The sequence below is a fragment of the Epinephelus lanceolatus genome, chromosome 11 (genome assembly GCF_041903045.1).
Source record: "Epinephelus lanceolatus isolate andai-2023 chromosome 11, ASM4190304v1, whole genome shotgun sequence".
NCBI lineage: Eukaryota > Metazoa > Chordata > Actinopteri > Perciformes > Serranidae > Epinephelus > Epinephelus lanceolatus.
The window spans coordinates 42,242,403-42,264,645 of record NC_135744.1 but is presented as its reverse complement, the minus strand read 5'-3'; the positions used below and the strand labels follow the sequence as shown (position 1 = coordinate 42,264,645).

The following is a 22,243-nucleotide window of genomic DNA, read 5'->3' as shown; positions in this document are numbered from 1 at the left end:
TGGATCCAATCACATCACTGCTGCTGGGAGCCAGCGCTAGTTCTATCACAACTTTGCTATGGGAATGTCCACAGACGCCAGAGTCAGCCAGCGTGCTGACGTCATCGGCGTCTGTGTAAGAGACTATAGTTAATTGGTGACTCTTAATTAACTGTGAGCGTGAATGTTTGTCTGTCTCTGTGTGTCAGCCCCGTGACAGTCTGGCAACCTTTCCAGGGTGTAACCCGCCTCTTGCCCAGTGTCAGCTGGGATAGGCTCCAGCCCCCCCATGACCCCTAACAGTATAATTAATGATGAACAACCAATCACAACTGACTGGTTGAACAAGTTCTTGAAATATCTTAGCTGAGGCATATGCATCATTCTGTTCAGTAAACCCTCTGAAAATAAACTAAGTCAGAAAAAAATGATTATGACTTCCAAAACACAAACCAGCTACACACCTAGAGCAATTTTTCTGTCACAACATGAGCAGTACACATGTTCTTGTTAAGGATTATTTCATTTGGTTTGCTGTGGCATTTGCTCCATCCCTCTGTTGGCAGTGCTGTTCTGGGAAAAAAGAAGCATCTGGGCATAACAAATATTTTTAGGATCCTCATGCTCCAGTTTCATGGTCCCCTGGGATAATCGCTTTTTGTGAGTATGTGAAACCACGGGGAACCTGAGGTCAGGCTCAGCCGTCACTGAGAGAACCACACTTTTATTGTCACAGGAGTCGTATCTTCCTCTCTGTCAAAATCCATTTCTCACAAAACACCTTCTTCAAACAGCTCGGGGGAAAAGAAGACCCGCGGCCTGTAAGCAAGAGGGAACCTGCAGCACTGATTGTACTGACTGGCTCCTACATTTTTAATGCTCATTGAAAGGAAAGGATAGTCTCAGTGCCATGTCCTGTCATCCTTTTTCAACAGTTAATGTGCTCATCTGGTGACAGTCTGAAATGGATCTGTGATAAATCCAACCCAGAGGGCTGAATCATATAAACAGCTACCACAATTTACCTGGTTTTTATGATAATCAGTGGGCCCAAAATATGACGTGTCCTTATGAATAAGGAAGGGACAACTGTTATATTTTCACCATTAGTAGCACTTGTAACCCTCAAGGACACACGAAACTCCAAAAAGCACCTTTAAAAGTCTTTGTGCTAAGCTAAGCAAACGAGCTACTGGCTGTAGCTTAATAATCAACAGACAGATTTGAGTGTGGTTTCAATTTTGTCCCAGCAAAATATCAAACTGTTCCCAACTGTAGAGCCCAAATCCAAAGTTGTTGTCCAATCTTTGTACCAGGACTGAGTCCTTAACGCTGCAATTAAAAATAAAACACAGCACATCATCTTCCAGCCCCCACCAGTGCAATACAAATAAACCCAGCACACACACTCCTGTTACATCTTTACATTAGTATTCACCTCTCTGTGGACGATATAATCAGAAATATGGAGCCGTCTCCTCACGCTGTGGAGGAGCCAGGAGGAGGGACAGGCAGAGCAGTTGTCTCAGGTCTCAATTATCTTTATTTGTCCATCCTCAGGGCTCCTCCTTCCTGCCTGTCTGGACGCACAGGTCTGTCTGTGCCGTTTGAAGCAAGCCCGAGCTGGGCCGAGCTGCAGGACGATCAGCCTAAATATTCCTGTGGGAATCGACTCTAATTAAGCAGACTGGAGCCACAGTCCTGCGCAGAGCTGGATGTCTGCCCAAGTGCCTTCAAGAGGATTTGACTCTCTTCCCACTGATGGAGGCTTCTCTTTGTTACAGTGATTTGTCATCTGCCTTCTTCAGAACTGGAACAGGCATCCTAATGTTGATGACTGTCCCTTTCCACCAGTCAACTAATTATTGTTACGCTACTCGAAACAGGGCATAATGTGAGGAGGGATTTTGCTGTCAAAGAAGCGCATTGAAGAAAGAAAACACAGCAGAGGAAGGACATGGCTGTGTATCAGTTAAGCATTACTTCAAATCCCCTATCGTTCACTGGACCTCACCACAAAGCTGAATCTTTAAAAATAGCTGCGCCTCATTATTAAACTTCTGTCTTTGTGCCTGTTGGCACATTATACAAAATATATACAACATTTTAGACAGATTTTGATGAAACTTTGAAAATACTGAATGTCCTTGCTGCTTTCTAGCCTTTTTAGCCGTAGGTATTAATATTTAAAATGTTACTTCATGTAAAAACATTACCTTCATTCTTTACTGAATGAATTTGGTGCAATACAAGTGCTTTCATTGCCAGTCTTGTTCCCGGGACCGTGTGCAGTCTGAGGGTTTAAGCGGCTCTCTGCTTTCGGCAGCCATCAGCTACACACCTCTGAAGTTCACACAGTCTTCTTATTGTATGCCAATTTCAACAAAATAAAAAATGTGTATGAAGTTGTAATGTCCTTACTATCCTTGTTGCAGTTGTGCACTTGCCAACTCTCCTGCTTGCACGTGTTTGATGTTGTTTTTCATTTTGGGTTGGTTTTAACTCAGACTTCTCTGGGGTCTCCTTTGGATGCCCGCGCTACAAAGAATACTCTACAAAAACTTCCTCTATTACAGTCCAGTTTTTCTCTTTATTTAGAAGCCATGTTTTCTTTGTTTACAATGGAAGGTAAGAAAAAGGAAAAGAAGGGCTCAGCACACAGTTGTCCTGTTGTTGTTTTTGTGTTCTTGCAGGGCGTTATAGTGCATGCTGTTCTGTCACATTTTTATCCGTAGTTCAAGATGAGGTTTCATATATGGCAAACTATCAAGGGCAGCATGGAAAAGAAAGGAAAGAAGGACAATGCAAAGGATAAGTGAATGTAGAGTGTCCTTTCCTGATAATATAATATACTGCATATTTGCTCCCTAATATGAGTATTATCTATTATTTCAGTAAAGCCTGAGGTCGACTTATCAGAGCGACTGTCATGTTCCTCGGTCTTTAGTATATTTATGGGATAAATGTAGTGAGAGGAATCAGAGAGCTCACTTCATAGCTGCTGTGTTATGTACACTGTTTAAACTTATTAAACCTGACCTTCTTTACATTCAATATTTCTCACCTAATTGCTCTGTGAATCTTACAATCTGTGAGCCTTACAAACACGCTGAGTGCATTTCCCACCTCTTTGAAGGTTCTGTATGCGACATTCAGATCATTAAGATAACAGCAAACCAATATTTGCTATACATTTATAGTGGAGTAATGGCACCCTGAGCAGAGGATGAAGTCACTGCTTCTGTGTGTGTGTGTGTGTGTGTGTGTGTGTGATATAATCGAAGCCTCTCTTTTTGTTGTCGCTGTAGCTGGTCCGGCTGCACGTGCATCTGAGTCCCACTGGCTAGCTAATCATCACTGCTTTGTACGGCACTCATACAACAGTTACAGCTGATATAAAGATGGCACTGTCGCTGAAGCCCACCCTCCAAATCCTACCCAAGTACCCACGTTAGCTCCATCACCACTGTCACCATTGTTAGCACTGTTTGCACCATTAGCACCAAATGTTGCAATTAGCTTCTTTAAACTTCAAATATTTTTAAAACTGCATTGTTTGCAACATTCTCTTCTTCTCTTCTTTTATTGATTTATTGCTAACTTTTATTGCACATTACCTCCACTGAATGACCACACTTATTCCCGCCCTCTGTAGTCTGCACAAAAGTAGGCTAAAGTGCGTCATGTGCATGTGCATCATGCCATGCAGGTACAACATGAAATACAAACAAAAAAGTCCACATCCGCAAATCAAACAATCAGAGTAGGTGTTTCTGTGGTGATCTGGAGAATTCAAGGATGAGGCCGATCACAGAGTTCTTTCTAAATGCACGTTTAATTACGAGCTCGGATCAACATGGCTACATGCAGAAGCTATGTGATGATTGTGAACAGAGAGACACAGCTTATATAGGATGGTGGCATGTATACTATCACCTAAAATGGTGCCTTGACACATTTAACTTGACCTTGGGCCAAATACAATTAGTCTAACTTTCATTCATTCCATTCATCAGTAAGCCTCGCACTTCTGACGCCATGACGTCTGTCATAACGGAACATGATCCCCAGGGATCTTGACCAAGTATCCACTGGTCAGTGGAGATGTAAAAATACATACTAACAAATAGTGACCCAGACTGCACTACACTTTTGAGCAATATTTAAACTGCATTGTAACGAGCAAATATTGTGCCAAAACTGTCACCGTTCTGTCACTGTTCTGACTCAGTATTAGATTCTGCAGCCACAGTATGGTAAATGTACTCTCTATCAACTATCAGAGTCTGAGGTCATGGATATTATCTACTTAACACTTTTAGCCATGCTAACAGCGTGGCGATAGAAATGCCGGTGTTGGTCTTTCAGTCCATGACTTTGGTCCAGACTGAAATATCGCACCCATTATTGGGTAGATTGACATTTTGTACAGACATTCATGGTTCTCAGGGGATAAACTGCCATGACTTTGGTGATCTCTTGACTTTTTCTAGAAGCCACCAAAAGATTCAAACTTTTAATTTTTAGTAAAATGTCTCAAAAAGCATTGCATGGAGTGTCATGGCATTTTGTATAGCTGCTCATGAAGGACAATTTGACAACTGACTTTGTTGATCCCTTGAGCCTGGTGTACACTGTGCGTTCTGGGCTGTCACAGACAAAAGATGACCGATGAGAAAGGAACATGACATTCAACGTTCAAGGATGGCTGTCGTCACGGTCTTGCAATCAAACACAACCTGGGATAAAATTCTGACAGTGTCAGAAATCTGGGATGATCATCTCACTGTGACTGGTGTTACAACCTTCGTTTACAAACCATCCAATACAAATGCAGCATGAAATGACACTGGTGCTAAACCCAAATAAACACACGGATAGCAGCTCGCCATGGACGCAAAACATGCTAAAAGAAATGTGCGTGATTTCAGCAGAGAGGGAAGCCTTGTGGAGTTGTGGCAGCAGAAGCCTTGCCTGTGTGATGTGTCCTCCAGCTCTGACCATGAGCGCATAAAGAAGGACGAAGCATGGAAGGAAATAGTGGTGGAGTTGCAGCTGGCAGGTGAGCAACCTAGCAGCTAGCAAACACACACACAGACACACCACGGTATATAGTGCCAACTAAACTTTAGGTTATTTAATAATGTGGCCCTCTATGTTGTGCTTCACGGTTAGAGAAGTAATAACTCGTGCAGCATCCTTGCACACTCAGTATGGGAAGCTATTGCATCGTAAGTGGTAGCCTGTGATTCAGTACGCACTGTCTGGGGCACCGAAAAGGGGGGAAAAGGAGAAGGATTCTAAGGGCCCATGATTAAGAGGGGCCCAGAGAGGCCCCTAATAAAATTATAATACTGACAAAAAAAATAATATGACACTAAGTTATTAACTAACTTATAATCACAAATATATTTTATTTACAATGTACTGGTAACAATAACTTTATTTGTTTTGGAAACATTAACGCCCCCCCCCCCCTCTAGTTACGTAAAATGGTTCAGTCCGACTGGATCAGCTGCAGTGCGCCGTAATTTGTCACAGACAGCGGGTAAGGAGGCGGAGATGGCAATATGCCTCAAAAATCAGGTAGCCAAAAACGGAAAGAAAGGAAGCTAAGAGAGGAGAAAGAAGCAAAGGGTCGACAGTATGTCACCCAGTATTTCAAAAAGCAAGGTGGGTTTGTTAGTGGTTCATGTGGTGGAAAGTTATGGAATATTAACTGTGTCCCTGGTCTATAAGCAGCTTATAGACCAGGGACACAGTTAATATTCAGAGGAAGGTGATCATTTTAGTTAGGGATGAGCAAGCAAACAACAAAAAAAAAAAAGTCCAAAAAAGTTAATAACTTACAAATTATGGCGAAAAGTTAGTTTCTTGCAACCCTAGAATTAAGATAAAAATATTCACAAACAAAAAAAACACTTCTGGTTGCTGATAAGTAGTGTTTAACTTTTGATTTAACACTAAAAATTAAAACCCTCGGCGCGCACTGCAGCGCTAGCAGACAGATGCGCGACTCAAAGCAGCATGTGTCACTGACACCAGACTCAGAGCGCAGCGGACCGGTGGAAAATGTCACCATCATCACATTACTTTACATCAATAAAATCTATTTTATCATTTCGAGTCACATTGTTGGAAGAATTTAGTTGCCTGTGTTCAAGCAGGATAATAGGTCTCCATTCATTGCACGTCGGGCTTTCTATTTCCTTTTCGGAGATGGTGTTGCGTTCAAGGTCCCCCCAAAAAACGGGAGAAAAAAATGGCCAAATATTTGTTTTTTGTTGTTGTTTTTTTCACAATCGAATCCCTTGCCATCGAACGAAGCTTTGAAGCTCCTCTTCAAGTTTGTCAGGGAGGAATGTGGAAGTGGAGGAAGAGATTGTTCTTTTTTCACAAATGTGGGAATGACAGTCAAAAATACCATCAAAATGCATAGTTTTATGTAAAATAGCATCAAAAATTTTCGGCGGCCTCCCGGCCAGCTGTGTATAGGGCCCAGTAAAAATTATTTTCATGGGGCCCAAAATCCCTGGCAGCGCCCCTGCACACTGTCATCATACGGTCTGCATACATCAAACTTGATGTCATACCAAAGTTTATTAGATACATGCCGCACAGTGTAGCTCACATAATACTTACAAGACTGATACAATCTCTCATCTCAAGTGTTTATGTAGCAACAAACGCCTGCAAACAAATGACATTCCCTCCAGCCTCAGCTGTACTTTGAGTTAAGTGTTAATTAGAAAATGTTAACAGTTGGCTAACAGGTTAAACTAGGATGGTAAACATGGTAAATTCAGAAAACCTTAGCATGTGAACATTGTCACTGTGAGCATGTCAGTATACTGATGTTACCACGAAGCTGAAAGCACTGCTGTACCTGAGTAGCAGCCTCAAACAGCCATGCAGGTTTAAATATGCTGTATTTTTGGGACCAGACAACCATGTAAAAAAAAATGACCCCCTCCAGAGAAAATATTGATGCTACAGAAACTATTTGTTATGTCATGGCCTTAAAACCAACGGCCACACAAAGCAACAAACCAAACTACAATCCACATACAGGATTAAATATCATACACACAGATGTAATCTCATCCCTAATGCAGCTTCTTGTTTTACTATCCTACTGACTGGGAGTGGAATTCCAGTGCACCTCTGGGCGTTGAGCACTTCTCCTATTTCCCTCCATAGTACCAGACAGAGAGACTCACATGGCTCAATTCCCACAAGCTCTCCTTTTTCTCTGTCTGACTCTTTCACTGTCTGTCCACTGTGCAGGAGGAGGCTGGAGGTGACTGCTCCTCTGGCAGCGATTATAAATCCACTGTGCCTCTATTATTGATGAGAAGCCTTAAAGGTGTTTATCGCTCCGTCTTTACTTTAGTGAAGGGATGAGACAGACTGATACTTTAAAGTCAGCGAGAGAGCCAGCAGGGGAGCAGAAATACCCTACAGCACATTTATCAACAAATAAAGTGCTGTTACAAGTCAAACTACTCTGACAAAAGTAATTAGCACAAACTGAATGATAAATATCTGTGTATACATTCATTTATAACCCACTGTGTAAAAATAATAGCCTTCATGCAGGTATAAGAACATTTTATTTCTATAATTATTGTATTTATGAGGTCAAATCCTGGTCTCTGGTTACAAAATAAATCCTGTCCAGAACGTTTGCTTCCTGATGCCTGAGTAATCTCAGTTGTATTTGCTCACTCCTGCCTTTGTGAGAGATCTTCCCTCAGGCTAGGAGGGTAGGCTATTTATAGTAGGCTCATTGTTGTTGCTGTTATGGGACAGTGTGTCCTACTTACACTGGGAGCTGATATTACATTAAAGCAAGTGTTGATGTCACAGCTCATATAAGGAATCCATCTTGAGAGACGCAGGCCTGTCTTGCCGCTCTCAAACATCTGGAGAGACACACGCCTGACAGATGCTGCCTACATGGCCACCACTCGCATTAATCCGCCACAGTAAAGAGATTATGATCGGATCGGCCTGACGTGAACCCAAGTGACCCTATTATCTGATTCGATAACTTGAATCTAATATGGAGGCAATTTGAGAACATTTGAAGAAACCCTCCGTATCAACGTGAAGGGCAGAGAAAAGCAAACTTCTCCTAATTAATGAAAATGTTCTGTGCCGTCACTAAAAATATTCCCCCGCGTCAGAGGAAATGAAGACAGATCTGCAGTGAAGGTCAGAGTGAAACTCGTAAGGCCGGCAATAATGAAGATCATTACGTAGAGGGCAGAAGCCTTTACACACAAATATTGCAGCAAAGAACAAAAGGTTAAGATGTGCTTGGGATTAATGGTTCAAATGAGCAAAACAGGCTTTACTTGTGGGCTTAATGGGTTTTGTAACATGTTAATTTGCTGAGCAGCAGCAGCAGCAGCGGAGTACAGCGGCTGCAATAACCCAAACTGAAGAGAAACTGTTAACTGCCAAATCACCAGACACATTTTATTTGCTAAGGAGAACTGTGTGTTAAAGGCCTGGTGTAGGAAATTAAAATAAAGATCTGCCTCATGGTTAAAATAAACCAACACTGACACAACATAAACTGAAGTTTCCAGTGTCAAAGTAACACACTTTGTATGCCCAGCAATCCACCTCTCCCCTGACCTCTGTCTGAGTACTTGTTGCAATAACAATGTCACGCTCTGCCAGTTTTTCCTTCTAAAATTGCTCAGTAATTATTTGCATTTCTTGCCATAAAAATGTAAAAAGAGGTTGGTTTAGATCAGCGGGTTCCAACCTTTGCTTTAAGACATAACCCTGCACCCTATCAGATGATAATACGTTCATCAGATGAATGGGTCACCCGTCAGGTTCCACATGAGTTCATTTGACATTATCATTAACTGGGTATTACTCAACACTTTTTTTCAATATTTTACAATATTCTTTTATTTTTATTCACACAATCAAGCTGTCAATGTTACGCTTAGTTTGGTCAAAGTCATATTTGTACTACTACTGGCACAAACTGGACATTTGGCTATTTTATTCATCCATTTTAGTTAAATATTCCAACTGTATATTCATTACTTTTAGTTGACACTTTCAGCGATTTATCCATTTCTTTTGGCAAGCTAACTATTTTAGTGTATATTTATTCATTAATTCACTTTTCATATTCAAACAATCTACTGAAGTGCCAAATGCAAACAATTTTACACCTGTACAGTGCACTAAAATATATTTCTGAACACATTTGAGGCGAGAGATAGGCAATGCAGTAACAGACTCTTGATTCATATTTGATCAGCGCTGCCTAGTTTGACCACAGTTCATGAGCAGTGATTGACATGGTTGACAGCTACGTTAGAGGCTCCTCAGCTCTGGTTGGTTGATAAATATGATTTTTTTCACAGATAATTTCAGATTATTTTACAGATACAGAGCATCTGTCTCGTGTAGGACTGTGTGAATATGACCCTGTTAGTTGTAAAAAGCTAAACCTGTAGCTTTGAAGTGTTTAAGGTTGCAAAACAACACTCAACTGATTTAATGTTGCACCTCTGTAACATTGTCGGACTCACATGGTAGGATTGTAAAAAGGATCCAAACTGATGCAGCTGAACCAGACATATTCTCTTTTTAATTTCAAAACCTGGCACTTACATTACCCATAATGCAACTGGACCAACAACACTTCAGGTTGGAGATTTGAGTGTGTTATGCTTGTAATAGCTAATGCAGTCTCAAGCCTGTTGCCTGAGGCAGAGTTGAGGAGCAGGCTGCAGAGGTCTGGTAAGTTCACTTCTGTCTAACTACACACCCAAACTTAGAGTCTACAGCCCCAGCCAATAGGGACACAAGTGACATCACTTTAAAAGCACCACAAGGTGACAGAGTACACAGAGGAAAATGATTCTGTTCATTTGTCTCATTTTGTGCTGCGTGAATATAGCGACAGTTTTGGCAAATATGGCGTCATGTTTCTGTTGACAGCTGTTTGGTATGTAATTAGTGTTAGTAAAACATTTCAAATGAAGCTCAGCATAAGTGCAATCAGGAAGACCTTTCTCGTGCTCATCCTTTCACATTTTCTCCATCCCACTCTCACTACTCCCTCCAATCAGCTGACTATGGGTGTTCACTCCTCTAGTTATCCAATCACACTTTGCCACGATCTCTCAGCCAATCAGGTTGCCACTGCAAAATTTTAAATCTGCTCTCTCTTCTGCTGCTGTCAGCCATCATTTTAGGCAGGATCTTCGCACCCTCCTCCACCCTGCTCACCTCCAGCCATCGTATCCAGAGTCCAGGACAAGCTCTCAAAAACTCATTCCTCTACTCTCATCCAGATCATCGGCACTTCTCCATCTTCATCGCATCTTCACCACTTCTACCACCACCAGCGTATAGACCCGGGGGGGGGTTCCCTATTCGACTATGGATTCATCACTCTCCTTAAATCAAACCATCTCTACGGGGTCTAATCAAAGACGGTGGATAAACCAAGATGGTCCACTGCGAGTCAGTTTGCTGTATCAGTGTCATGTGGGGTTCGCGACCACCATGCCCCTTTAGGAGACTAACAGCAGGTCCAGAGTCCATTGACTTCAGTGGGAGAAATGAATGTGATTACAGATTATGGCCGATTCTTTCGCCCCATAGTCACAGAAGCAAATATTGGACCCATTTATCACAAGCCACATATCTTCAGAACACACCAAAATGGCAAATTTCAGACGGACAAATCAGGAGAAAATTTACTTTGTTCAAGACCTGTCTCTGTCTCAACAACACACTCTCGTGAGATCTGGCAACAGATATCTCCTCTCTGGTGCTGAAATCAGTGCAGTTTCACCAAAGATACTGGATTAAAAAAATATTTTTTCCAGCGGATATCTTAGTTACAACATGATTGAGCTAGCAAAGCAGTTTTGTGTTGCCATCTTGTAGTAATCCAGTATCTTTGCTCTAATCGCCAAAGACTTTCCACATTCTTATTCATTCATTCACATGTTAATAAATATTCTTTTACCATAAAAACGTGTCTCTCCTGATTGAACTTATTATAAAGGGAATAAAATGTGTTGCTACTCGGTTCCAAATAACACATTAAACTGTGTAGTCTATACTAGAAGTAATCTTTAGATGTTAAGTGTCCTGTGAGGGTTGGGAGCATCAGGTCAGGAGCATCCGGTCAGGATTGGGTTTAGTAAGTGGAGAATGATTTTTTTTTTTTTCTTTTTGCATAATTATTTTAATTTAATTGTATGCATTCCACCATACTTTTACTCTTATTAAATGAAAATGAAGAAAGTAATTTCATAATGTCTTGATATATATGATAATATATACATATCACAGGTAGGTGTCAGATTAGCATGAATATTTTAACATACAGAAAACATAAATGTACATTCACACATCCAAATGTTATCACCTTCATTCATCTTATATCACACTTACTCACATACACCACTCACCCCTAGCCCCTGTAATGAGATATTGTCAACATTCATCTATTTAAGCAAAAGCCCATGCATGTGCTTGAAGCAGGGATACGCTGCTGCTCAAAAGACACACGGATGAGAAAATCCAGGCGTCTATCTAACTCCACAAATCTTCAGGAACAGTGCACTTAAAAACTCATTTGCAAGGCAAAATGTGACCACATGTGCAACATGCTGTAGCTTCTAATCCTCCAAATGAACACTAACGATCTTCTGAGGAAGTACGCAAATTCCCAGTTAACCCTCATTTATTACGTTTTTGACAATAAAGTGTTCTGTGCGGTGCAGCCACAGTGAGCAGCACGCATTAGCAAACACTGAAATCTGAATCAAGACTCATGTGGGAAAACTGTAGCTGATGATCACCTAGGAAACAAGGATGAGGAGGCTGTTTAATTTCTCCACGTGAATTAAGCCCAGGTGACCTCAAACAACGTGCATGCAAAAACAACAAATAACAAGCCCTAATTGAGTGTGCCCGTCTCGCCTTTTTTAACACCGTCTTCTAAATGAGAATCTTGAGATCTGAGGCAATCATGATGCACTCACAGTGTTTAGGGTAATAACAAAAAGGAACGAAAAGTGGGGAGCAAACAAAGGCAGGAGAGTGCCTTATTGCACTAAATGTGTGTAGATGGAGCTGATGTGCAAGGCATAAAGTGAGGAGAAGACTGTTTACTCCTTTAGAAACACTGGAGCATGCACAGCCACGAGACTGAATAAAGGTATTTAAGGACAGAAATGTAATAAAGCAGGCTGGACTAGTGGTGCGTGCTGCCTCAATACCTGCTCCAGAATGGAGTTGATCCTTTCCACCTCACAGTCGATGAGAAAGCGTTTCTCCTGCCGGCGGTCCATCTCCTCGATGATGCGTCTGTACTCTGTGGGGTCCACGATGTTCCCCACTGAGCGAGCTGTCACCTGCCAGTTATTGGCGACAGCCGACTCCATGATGGCCTGAAGGATTGCAAAACCTGGAGGAACAGAGAGAAAAGAGCTCCATCACACAACTGTCTGTTTCTAAGAGCACACCAGCAGGTAAATGCTGTGCTGTAAATAAGACGTGTGAAGGTACTCTAGCTCTCAACTATGGTTAGTGACAGATTGCTTTGACCAGCTTTTTATTACAGCTATTAACAAACTTGTGATGCAGTGATGAAATGTTTATTTGAACAGTAAAATCCTGTTGTAAGATATAAAATGGATGGAGACAGAAATTGTTTACAGCAGGTAAACAATGTACCATGTGGTTTCAGAATAAAAAAAGGTCTGATCTGTATCCATTTGGGTGATATTCAAACAGTCTGTCGAGGATGAAATATGGACAGTTGTTAGAGTAGGTGGGTGGGAGAAAAAATCTGAAGAATCTGTTGTGTTTGTTCAATCTGAATTCCAAGAAACCAAGAAGACAATGCTTTGGGGCTTATTGATGAATTAAACATGAGCCCCATGCTCTTGCAGTGTAGCATTTACAGTGTATGGATATTTATACATCACTGCTGTCAGATACACACCATCAGTGACTCATTTTAAAGTTAATATCAGAGAAGCAAGTTTAGCAAAACTTTGACAGACAAAGCAGATTCAGGAATAAAGACAAGACGGAACAAGAGTCCACAGAGGTCGATATACCCACGAATGATTAAGTTAAAGCTGCAACGCCCATAAAAAAAGACAGAGAGGTTACAGAGCATAATTAACTAACTGTTAACTGGGAACTGGCTGCGTCCCATGCTGCCTTAGCAGAGTGTCACAGGAGGTCACCTCACTTATCTCTTTCCTGCCTCGCTGAGGAATTCAAACTTGCAAATGTAAGGCTAGAGTTAACAGAGGTAGAGAGCAAAGACACAACAGTAAGACGTGTAGCACACACTCCAGCAAATGTAGTGAAACGGAGTGCTAAAGAGGCAGTTCAGAGAGCACAATCGCCGTAACTCAATGCCGAGCTCACTGTGCCGAGGGATGAATCAGTAGATGAGGTGTATGAAAGAAAGAAGCTGAGCTGACAGTAACCGAGCTGAGCAGCGACACTGAAAAGTCCTGATACGCCTGCAGGATTTTGGATGATTTCACTGATAGTTTACTAAGGGAGTTACATGGTCAGCAGTCATCAGGGGCCACAAAGAGTTTCCAAAACAGCCGAAATGACACATCAGTGACTCTGGCTGAAAGGGAAAGAGACCAGAGGGCTTTAGTTGTTTTGTTTGAAGTCATTTGTTGCCTTTTTACATTCTCTTTGGGAAAACAAACAAGAGTTTTGGCTGGGAATAAACAACAGCCACCGACCTATCAAGATCCCCTTGGTCATTTTCCGCACCTTTAATCAATGCACCTGTTCATAAAGTTTTGTTTGCACCAAGCTATTTATCCACTAATTCGGGTGTTGACTGGCCATTGGGAAGTCTGGAAATGTTTCCAGTGGGACAGTCTTGTGAGGGACGGTCTTTTTGTCCCAACACCGGCATGATATACCCTTTGTTAACACCATATATAGCTCTCCCCGTCAGCATGTTCTGGGCTGTTTGCATGCACTGACTATTTGGGTGCACTACAGTCATAGCATCAGCTTAATTGACCACATAGATGTGAGCGACAGCTGACATGAGTGACTCATTGGCTCCCTGAGGGTAACCAGGTGTTCGCGGGCACCTGATTACCAGCCTGGCAATAAAATGACTTATTAAATACTTACTCAACGTAAACATAGTGTGCTCCTGTGGATAAACTCTGCTGGTCTTGGTTTAATTCTGTGTTTATACACTGTTGACTGTTTTGCAGTATTCTAAATAAATCTGAAAGCACGCTATTAAGTCAGATTAGGTGTCAGGTGATCATTACATTAACTCATCTTTAAATTTTTGCTTCCTGTACACACAAACATGAGGCAGAAAATCTTGAAAATTTTGCTTCATATTTTTACATATTAGCCTAACACATGGAATATGTTTCCAAATTGGGGCTGCTAGACAGAAATTTCTTCTCTTTTTGTTGCCACTCCGCCTCTGCATTAATCTGATATTGTTACAGTAAAAGCAGAGGAGGTATTATCTGCTACTGGGCGGCATTAGTAAGTTAGGATATAAAGGCTGTGAAGTTAAAAGGAAGTGAAGGTGAACTGTGTGATTACTAGGATTGTTTCAGTACGCCAGAACCTCCTGCTGAGCTATTTGAAGTTTTTATGGAGTCGATTCAACAAAACATCTGTTATCTGAGGACAAACACGGTGAAATGCTCACACACACACTCTCTCTCACACACACACACTGTTCTTTGAGCTAAGTGTCACATAGATGTGTAGAACCATATGGGATAATAAAAAGTTTTGGAAAACATCCAATAATTCTGTCTGGTTACTTTTCCTAAAGGTTAAGAATCCAGGGACCTTTCAGATTTTACAGTCAAAGCACTTCTTGACTACTTTAGTTATCCATCCTGAATTCTGCACATTATTATAACATTAATAAACACTAGTCCATAGCCATTGGTAGCTTTGTCACCTTCTACCTATGCCAGTCCTCAATGCCTATGTGCAGTTTCACATAGATTGACCACGTCAGTGAGTAGAAAAACGTGGGACAGACAGAATGACTGACTGACAGAATGACACACTGACAGTTTCCGTGATTATGTACAGCATACCATACCATGACTTAGTCATACCAAACATTAGAAACAACACCAACATTGGTCCACAGGGGGAGCCACAGCGATCGGTCGCATTTTAGCCATTTTGAAGCATTTTTCTGTTGTTATAGCGCCACCCAGTTGCCAATTAGAGTTAAATTTCTCCAGTCACCTTGAGGCGTCCTGTTCTACATATCTACCAAGTTTAGTAAAAATCCATATGGCGGTTAGGCCTTTTGTTTGATGGGGTCAATAATGGAGGGGTCCCCTCAGATTATGTGTGGTCATATGCCTACAAAGTTGCATGGTGATGGGTGAAACCCTTGAGATGTTATACACCTTTATGTGATAAGCCACGCCCTCCGCAATATTCATTGCCTTATAGAAGCTCAGTTTTAGTAAGTTTTCCAACTTTTGCCAAGAGGGAACTTTAGATATTGGTCCCTAGATTATGTTCACCCAGTTTCATGCAGATCGCTCAAACTTCCTAGGAAGAGATCCATTTGAAGTGTTTTTCAAAAAATTCAAAATGGCGGAAAATCTATATGAGTGGAAGTTATGGGTTCTTGAGGCAAATGTGTTCCTCATGAGGAGAGGCATCTCTGTGCAAAGTTGTAATATTGCTTCATTGGCATCCTCCCATGACCCTCTACCACTGTGCCAAATTTCACATGGATTGACCAAGTCAGTGAGGAGAAAAACGTGGAACAGACACACAGAGTTTTTGTTTTTTCTGAGTGTATGATAATGACGCTCCTGCCAGTGTTATGGGACAAACCATAAGTGTGTCAAAATAACTGTAACACAGTGCAGCAGGCAATATTACATCACAACAGTTCATTTTAAACTGTTTCGTACCATATGAATAAATTAGGTACATTTATTGGTTATGTACATGCATTTACATTATGTTTAGTCTTGTGAGTAATCGGTACAACATCATCGTTAATACAGTGTTTGGCTGATTGGCAGAAAATAGGTTAGTGCCACAGGCATGAGGCCATGTGGCTTTTAGAAGTGATCAATCTCTCTGTGCTGAAACAGCAGGCATCAAACTGGCTTAGGTTTTTTAAGTTTAGGTCGGCTGATATTTGACTTAAGTGAAATGTGTGTCTATATTTGACTTTTCAAAGACATGTTTGGATTGGCCACACTGTATCTTACACAGTAGGGATTTCTGTTTTTGCAACATCTTGAAATCCTGCTTCACTGTTGATTAATGAGCTTCGTAAGTTTAAAAGCTGATATCTAATGCCAGTTTTAAACCCCCCCTGGAATCTCAGTGACTTCACTTAAAATGAATGCAACTCAATACAAATCCAGTGTCTGATGAGAGGCTTTGAGGCAGAAAGTACAAACAGGGATGAATTGCAGCCAATAAAAAGGTATCATGTCGGAAGACCAATGACCCATGCAAAGGTAACACACCTTATCAAGCAGAAAAAAATATTAACAACACAAAAACAGCTGAATAAATAACAGCTCCCGAGACAGATAATGACAACGTACAGAGGAAATTTGCATATTTCCATTATGTGAAAAACCGTGTGCAGAATGTGCTGAGTGGTGGTGACAATGCACGGTGGCAGCAGCTCATTATGTGCCGTATTGGGTCATAACTAACAGACAGAAAGCAAATGATTTACCATAGCCAACATACTGCAGCTGACTGGACCAAATGAGCAGAGCAAAGCAGCATCATATGCTGCGTTACCCTTTTCTCTCAGAGCAGAGATAAAACTGCTGATTCCATAAAATAACGGGTATTATTACGGGTGCTGAATAAGCTGGTATAAAATGTGTTTATGTAAATACAAGTCAGCCACAGAGCCTCTCTACTGGAAGCTGGCATCACATGGGCTAAATGGAAACTGGTTCTCACTCTGTATCACAGTCATGATGTCAGTGATGCACTACCTCCCTGCAGCACACACCAGACTGCTCTTAACTATCATGGCTGCTGGAGCTGTTATATCACCTCCTGTGTGTATGTTTTAATAGCTTATGCATAGAAGTCAGTGCTCATTAATACTGTAGACAGGGTTTGGGCGGGTTACAAAGTCATCCATGCATTATTTGTAAAGGGATGGGTATTATGAAGCCTCAGTGAGGCCATTAGTCTGTTGAACATGCCCTTTTAATATTAGAGCTCCTCATTTCTTGAATTATTGAATTGTTATTGCCATTATACCTGAATTTTAAGCCCCTCTCCACTAAAAAAAAATGTGTTTTGCTTATTTTTATTTCACTTGGATGTCTGACCTTCACCGTGCAGAGTGATGTATGTGCAGAGTTTGACACTAGAAAGTTGTTTTCACTCAACTGCTGAAGGTGGAAAGTTTCCTTAATCAGAGTTTACAACGTGTATGAACGACTGAGACACCACAGATAGTCTGACAGCCAAACATGGTCCAGAATGCAACTTACACCAGTGTGATGTTGAACCCTGAACCCGTCAGTGCACACACACTGAGAATAAACTATTCTGTAAAGTAGGAGACATCTTGTGTCCAGCAGTTAAACTTCTGAAATGAATATTTGCATATTTATAGATTGAGGGCAAAGCAGTCTGTGTAATAGAACTTTTTTGTGGAAAAACCATATTAAATACAAATTATTATTCAAAGCAGAGTATTTTTTAAACATCTTAAATATGTCTGGAGGGGATTTAAAGTGTGTCTGTAAACTTTTACAGGCTTGCAGAAACTAAATTATAGACACTGCACTCTCATTGACATCAGTATGCATCTTAACAGAAGCAGCTGTAAGTCAGACACCATCTTAAAAACAAAATGGTCAAATCCAGAAGCAGACAAGTCCTGTTAAACTACACACAGAGGATGCTGGGTTGCTCTCGACTGGCTTCCCTTTAGATTCAGAGAGATAGCTACAGCTCCAATTAGCTGATGACAGTAAATCTCACAATCCAGTTTTCTCTGCACTGTAACAATTAACAACTCTTATTTTCCCCTCACAGCTAAAATCATATTTAGTTTGATTAAAACTACAGTTGGTAACTTTTATGAAAATAAAACAGACAGTCTTAGGGAAAAACATGTCCCTCCTCCTCTTCCTACTGCCTCTAATGGCATTTACAAGAATCTGTCACGCCCCACAGAAAACAACCAGTCAGAGCTGAGGAGTCTCTAACACAGCTGTCAAACACTGCTCATGAACTGCGGTCAAACTGTCAATATATGAGCCAAGATTCTGTCACTGGATTGCCTATAGGGCTCAAAAGGGCACGTGACTTCGCAATGCATTGTGTGTAACCAGCGCCATTTTTATGGGCAAATTGTTTTGTTTACATTGCGTTGCGCTGGTAGAGAGGCGTGAAGCGAGAGATTTAAATGGACCGGGCAAAGGAAAAGTGTGTCAGACGGTACCGAGACAAGCTGGACCCTGTTCCAAAGGCTCGGTACCTTGACAGAATCCAGAAAATAGGTGGAGTGGATCCGTATGAGCACAGAGACTGGACTCGGGATTTAAAAGCCCTGCCGCCGCTGTCTGAAGCTGAGCTTGCCCTCTATCTCGTCAACAGTATAAGTTATTATAACAGCAACGAATTTAGGAATCTTTAAGGGCTCATGGGCGAGCAAACTTTGGGTGGGTGCAGGACCTCCGAATTTTACGCCTTAAAGAGAAGACGGTCGTCATTTCAGAGGTATGTAAACTTTACAAGCCTCACAGTGTGTCCCACCTCCGTGTGGTGCTGCCTGTTCGCTTGCTCAGGTGTTGACTAACATATCTTGGTGTCTGCTGGACCAATTAATTTCAAACAAAAATATTTTGAGGACTGAAATCCACTCTGCATTTATGTGGTAAATATGTATGGGTTATTTATTTCAGAATTAGAGCATTTTCACACCATTAATCTCTAACTCTCCATCGTCATGCATGGGTGGGCATGATATGGAGTTTATCTTTATTTTTAACTTTCACTTCTTAACCACAATTTAGGACAAGTTTACTCCTGTGGAGACAACTGAGAAACAATGTTTTTAGTGACATCAAGATGTGTACTTTTTTTTTTCTTTTTTTATATAAACGGGATTAAAAGTCCTGACTGCACAGCTGTGTTAGATTTGTCCTAGTTCTATTTCAGTTTTTGCTATCAAATCGATCTTCTTCCCGTGGCGATCGTGAGAACAACTGTGGCAGTTAATGACACAGCAAGTCTGCACCATTTTCAAACGATACAGTTACTTTTAAAATGCTAAAACAACAACAACAGAACACAAGCGTAGCATTGCGAAACGTAAACAACTTTCCAATTGCCTGCAAAGCCCACAATGCATCGCGGTTTTTCCACTTCCGCTACGTCACCCTTTTGAGCCCTATTTTCAGAAAAACATTTTAGTGTACTGTTTAGCTGTAAAATAAGACAGTTTGCTCCAGTCGGTGGGCGGTGTTTTCTTTTGGCTCAACTGTTTCCAAACAAGCCTCCTCATTCTACAGCTAAACAGTACACTAAAATATGTTTCTGAAAACATTTGGGGTGAGAAATGGGCAATGCAGTGACAGAATCTTGATTGATTGGTTGTTTTCGTTTACGGTTGAAAAAGTCATTAGAAGCAACACGAGGAGTCAGAGGAATAATTAAGGAATAAATAATTTAAGGAATAAAATAATTGAGGAATCTTTTTTTTTCACCAGAGATTATCTGTCTCATTTAGTGCTGTGTGAATAAAGTAATAGTTTTTAAAAGTTAGTTTTTAATAAAAGATAACAACTAAATCCTTAAAGTGTACAAGGTTGTTGAATATCTTTAAAGGAGTATTCCACTGATTCAGTATGGTGCTTTAATTACACTGGCTACGGTTACATGATGGCTTCTCATTCAGAATGAAATAAATCTGAAAGAAATCATTCGGAATTAAAGTCTTTCCAGGTAGTTTACATGAGAAATATTCATTCTGAATGAGGGTTTACACGGGAGATCAGTTTAATTGCCTTTATTCGGGTCCGCGCAAGGTTTGGGGCAGGGAAGGTTTCTGATTGGATAGGGGGCGGGGCAGATGTTACGTGTTTACATTTACCGGAAGAAAACACTGTAGTCCTCGCTCCGGATAACAAGATGCTTGACAACGCCGTTCTTAGTACCTTTTTCGGGCTTGTTTTGCTGATATTCTTGAAGCAGCAGTACGACAACAACCTTGTTCTGCTAATGCTTCATCTGTTGAGGAGGAGAAGGGAGGTAGAAGGTCGGAGAAGGGAGATAGAAGACCGTGCTGTGGTGAATGGAAACCGGTGAGTGCAACAAGTCTAACTCTATCTCAGCCCGTTGCTATGTGCGCTATATCATCGCTCCAGAAGGGCAAAGAAACGAGCATGCGCAGAAAGAACGGAATGGCTGGAATCGGGTAGGAGGTGTATACAAGACAGAAAAATTCTTCCATTCGGGTTCTGAAAAGGAATATTCCAGTCCTGTGCACCCGATTAGGTTTTCTTTCAGGTTGGCTGTTTTCATTCGGGTTGAGGTGTTTACAAGGAGCATTTCTATTCGGGTAGGGCTTCCAACCCGAATGCAAAAGGAATACATGGCTCCATGTAAACGCACGTATCGTCAGTCTCACAATGGACAGTTTAGAAAAACAATAAAAGTCAATGCAGCAAAACCAGAAATATCAGCTTTTTTATTTCAAGTATTCTTCTTCCTTATGAAAACCTGGCACCTACATTACCCACAATGCAACTTGACCACCAATAGTTCAGGCTGGAGATTTAGGTGTGTTATGCCAATGGTAGCTAATGCAGTTTCAAGCTTCTAGCCTCAGGCAGAGATGAGCAGCGGGCTACAGAGGTCTGGCAAACTCACTAAATTCACACCCTGAGATTTTTTTTTTTAATTATTTTTATTTGAGGCAATTTGTTACATTTCCCTCCCTCTGGAGCCACAAAAGACTTGATTTAAGATTTTTCATATATGCAGTAGACCTCCCCAGCACCTGTTAACAGACCTTGATGTGTAAATCTACTTTAAAGAAAGATCCACTGTAAATGCTGCCCATTTGCCAAGAAGTAAGCTTTATGAGTTGAGTTGAATTTGACAAGTTGCCTTTTCACTTGTCTTTAGCATTCATGTGCAAATTACCCTGAATAAAAAGATGGCAGCGGTGTCCTGTATTTCTGACTGATGTGCATCACTTGATCTAATCTGATTTTTTATTTCTTTTTAAATGATCCATTCGCAGCAAAAAGAACCCGTTCTTCTCAACTGGCTCCACCATTCACTGGTGACCGCCACTGATGGACATGTGAGCTGACATGTTCCCAAATAGAGCTTCTAAGTATTCAGAGCACAGCGACTCAGCTGACATGTCCGCCCTCCATTCCCCTGCTGGTGACCTTCACAGCGAAGTGCTCTGCAGACAGCACTCAGATCAGGTATGGCCTTTAAAGACAAGTGGCTCTCGCTGGGCGCCACCACGTCAGCCACTCAGGAGTCTAGAGAGGACGAGGAGATGTGTGTCCACATGTCTGACACTCGGGGAGGTTAAGGAATTCAAAAGGAGTGTTAGTGCGACTGTCCTGTCTAAGTGCATTGTAAAGAGTCTGATCGGAGATAAGAAGCTGCTGAGCTGACCTCAGACAGGATCCGGCTCTGTCATCATCCACACTTTATCAGGTCAGACAGGCAGAAACACGGTTGTTTTTTATTTTTTATTTTTTATATCAGCTTGAGGATATCAAAACAAGAATCCAGCACAGTGTATCTCTGGTGGCAGAGGGGAAATGAAAAGGCAGAAGCTGAGTGTCAGCTCTCCTCCCTGTCTTCTGACACATAGTACTGAACACCATAAGCTGGGATATGCATGACATTTTGAGACATGTTAGTAGCTGCTTAAGAAAAAGGATTTGGGGGATTTACAAACGATTCCCCTCAGAGTTTTATTTTCATTCCTTCTCTGTCACTAAACTAAGCTGGATATTTTGGATTTAAACATTTGTATGAGCTTGTCGATGTGAAGCTATTCAGTGTGCTTACAATTAAAGATACGTGGAAATAAAAGCTCAAGGTTTGAAAGTCCTGAACTGACGGAATTATCTGAATGTGACATTTAGTGTACTTTAACTTCAATAGGCACAAATGTGAAATCTGAATGTCAAAGGACATCCGAGGTCTCTTGGTGAATATTAACACTGGT

General features: G+C 41.2%; 1 protein-coding gene and 1 long non-coding RNA gene across 8 annotated transcripts in view; one reads left to right on the top strand and one right to left on the bottom strand.

The window, feature by feature from the left end:
* Positions 1-11,292, top strand: part of LOC144464756 (uncharacterized) — a 32,971-nt gene extending 21,679 nt beyond the window's left edge. Inside the window, exons 2-3 of the long non-coding RNA XR_013492367.1 lie at positions 4,911-5,041; positions 10,203-11,292. This is a non-coding gene — a long non-coding RNA (uncharacterized LOC144464756). The remainder of the gene's footprint in view (positions 1-4,910; positions 5,042-10,202) is intronic.
* gria3a (glutamate receptor, ionotropic, AMPA 3a) overlaps positions 1-22,243 on the bottom strand; it is a 96,924-nt gene that overhangs the window by 39,350 nt on the left and 35,331 nt on the right. For all 7 annotated transcript variants that reach the window (XR_013492365.1, XR_013492366.1, XM_078172644.1 and 4 more), the window contains one exon: positions 12,258-12,445. Coding sequence is in view for 5 of the 7 variants with exons in the window: in XM_078172644.1 (XP_078028770.1) it covers positions 12,258-12,445 (188 nt within the window). In the remaining 2 variants the exon portion in view is untranslated. The remainder of the gene's footprint in view (positions 1-12,257; positions 12,446-22,243) is intronic.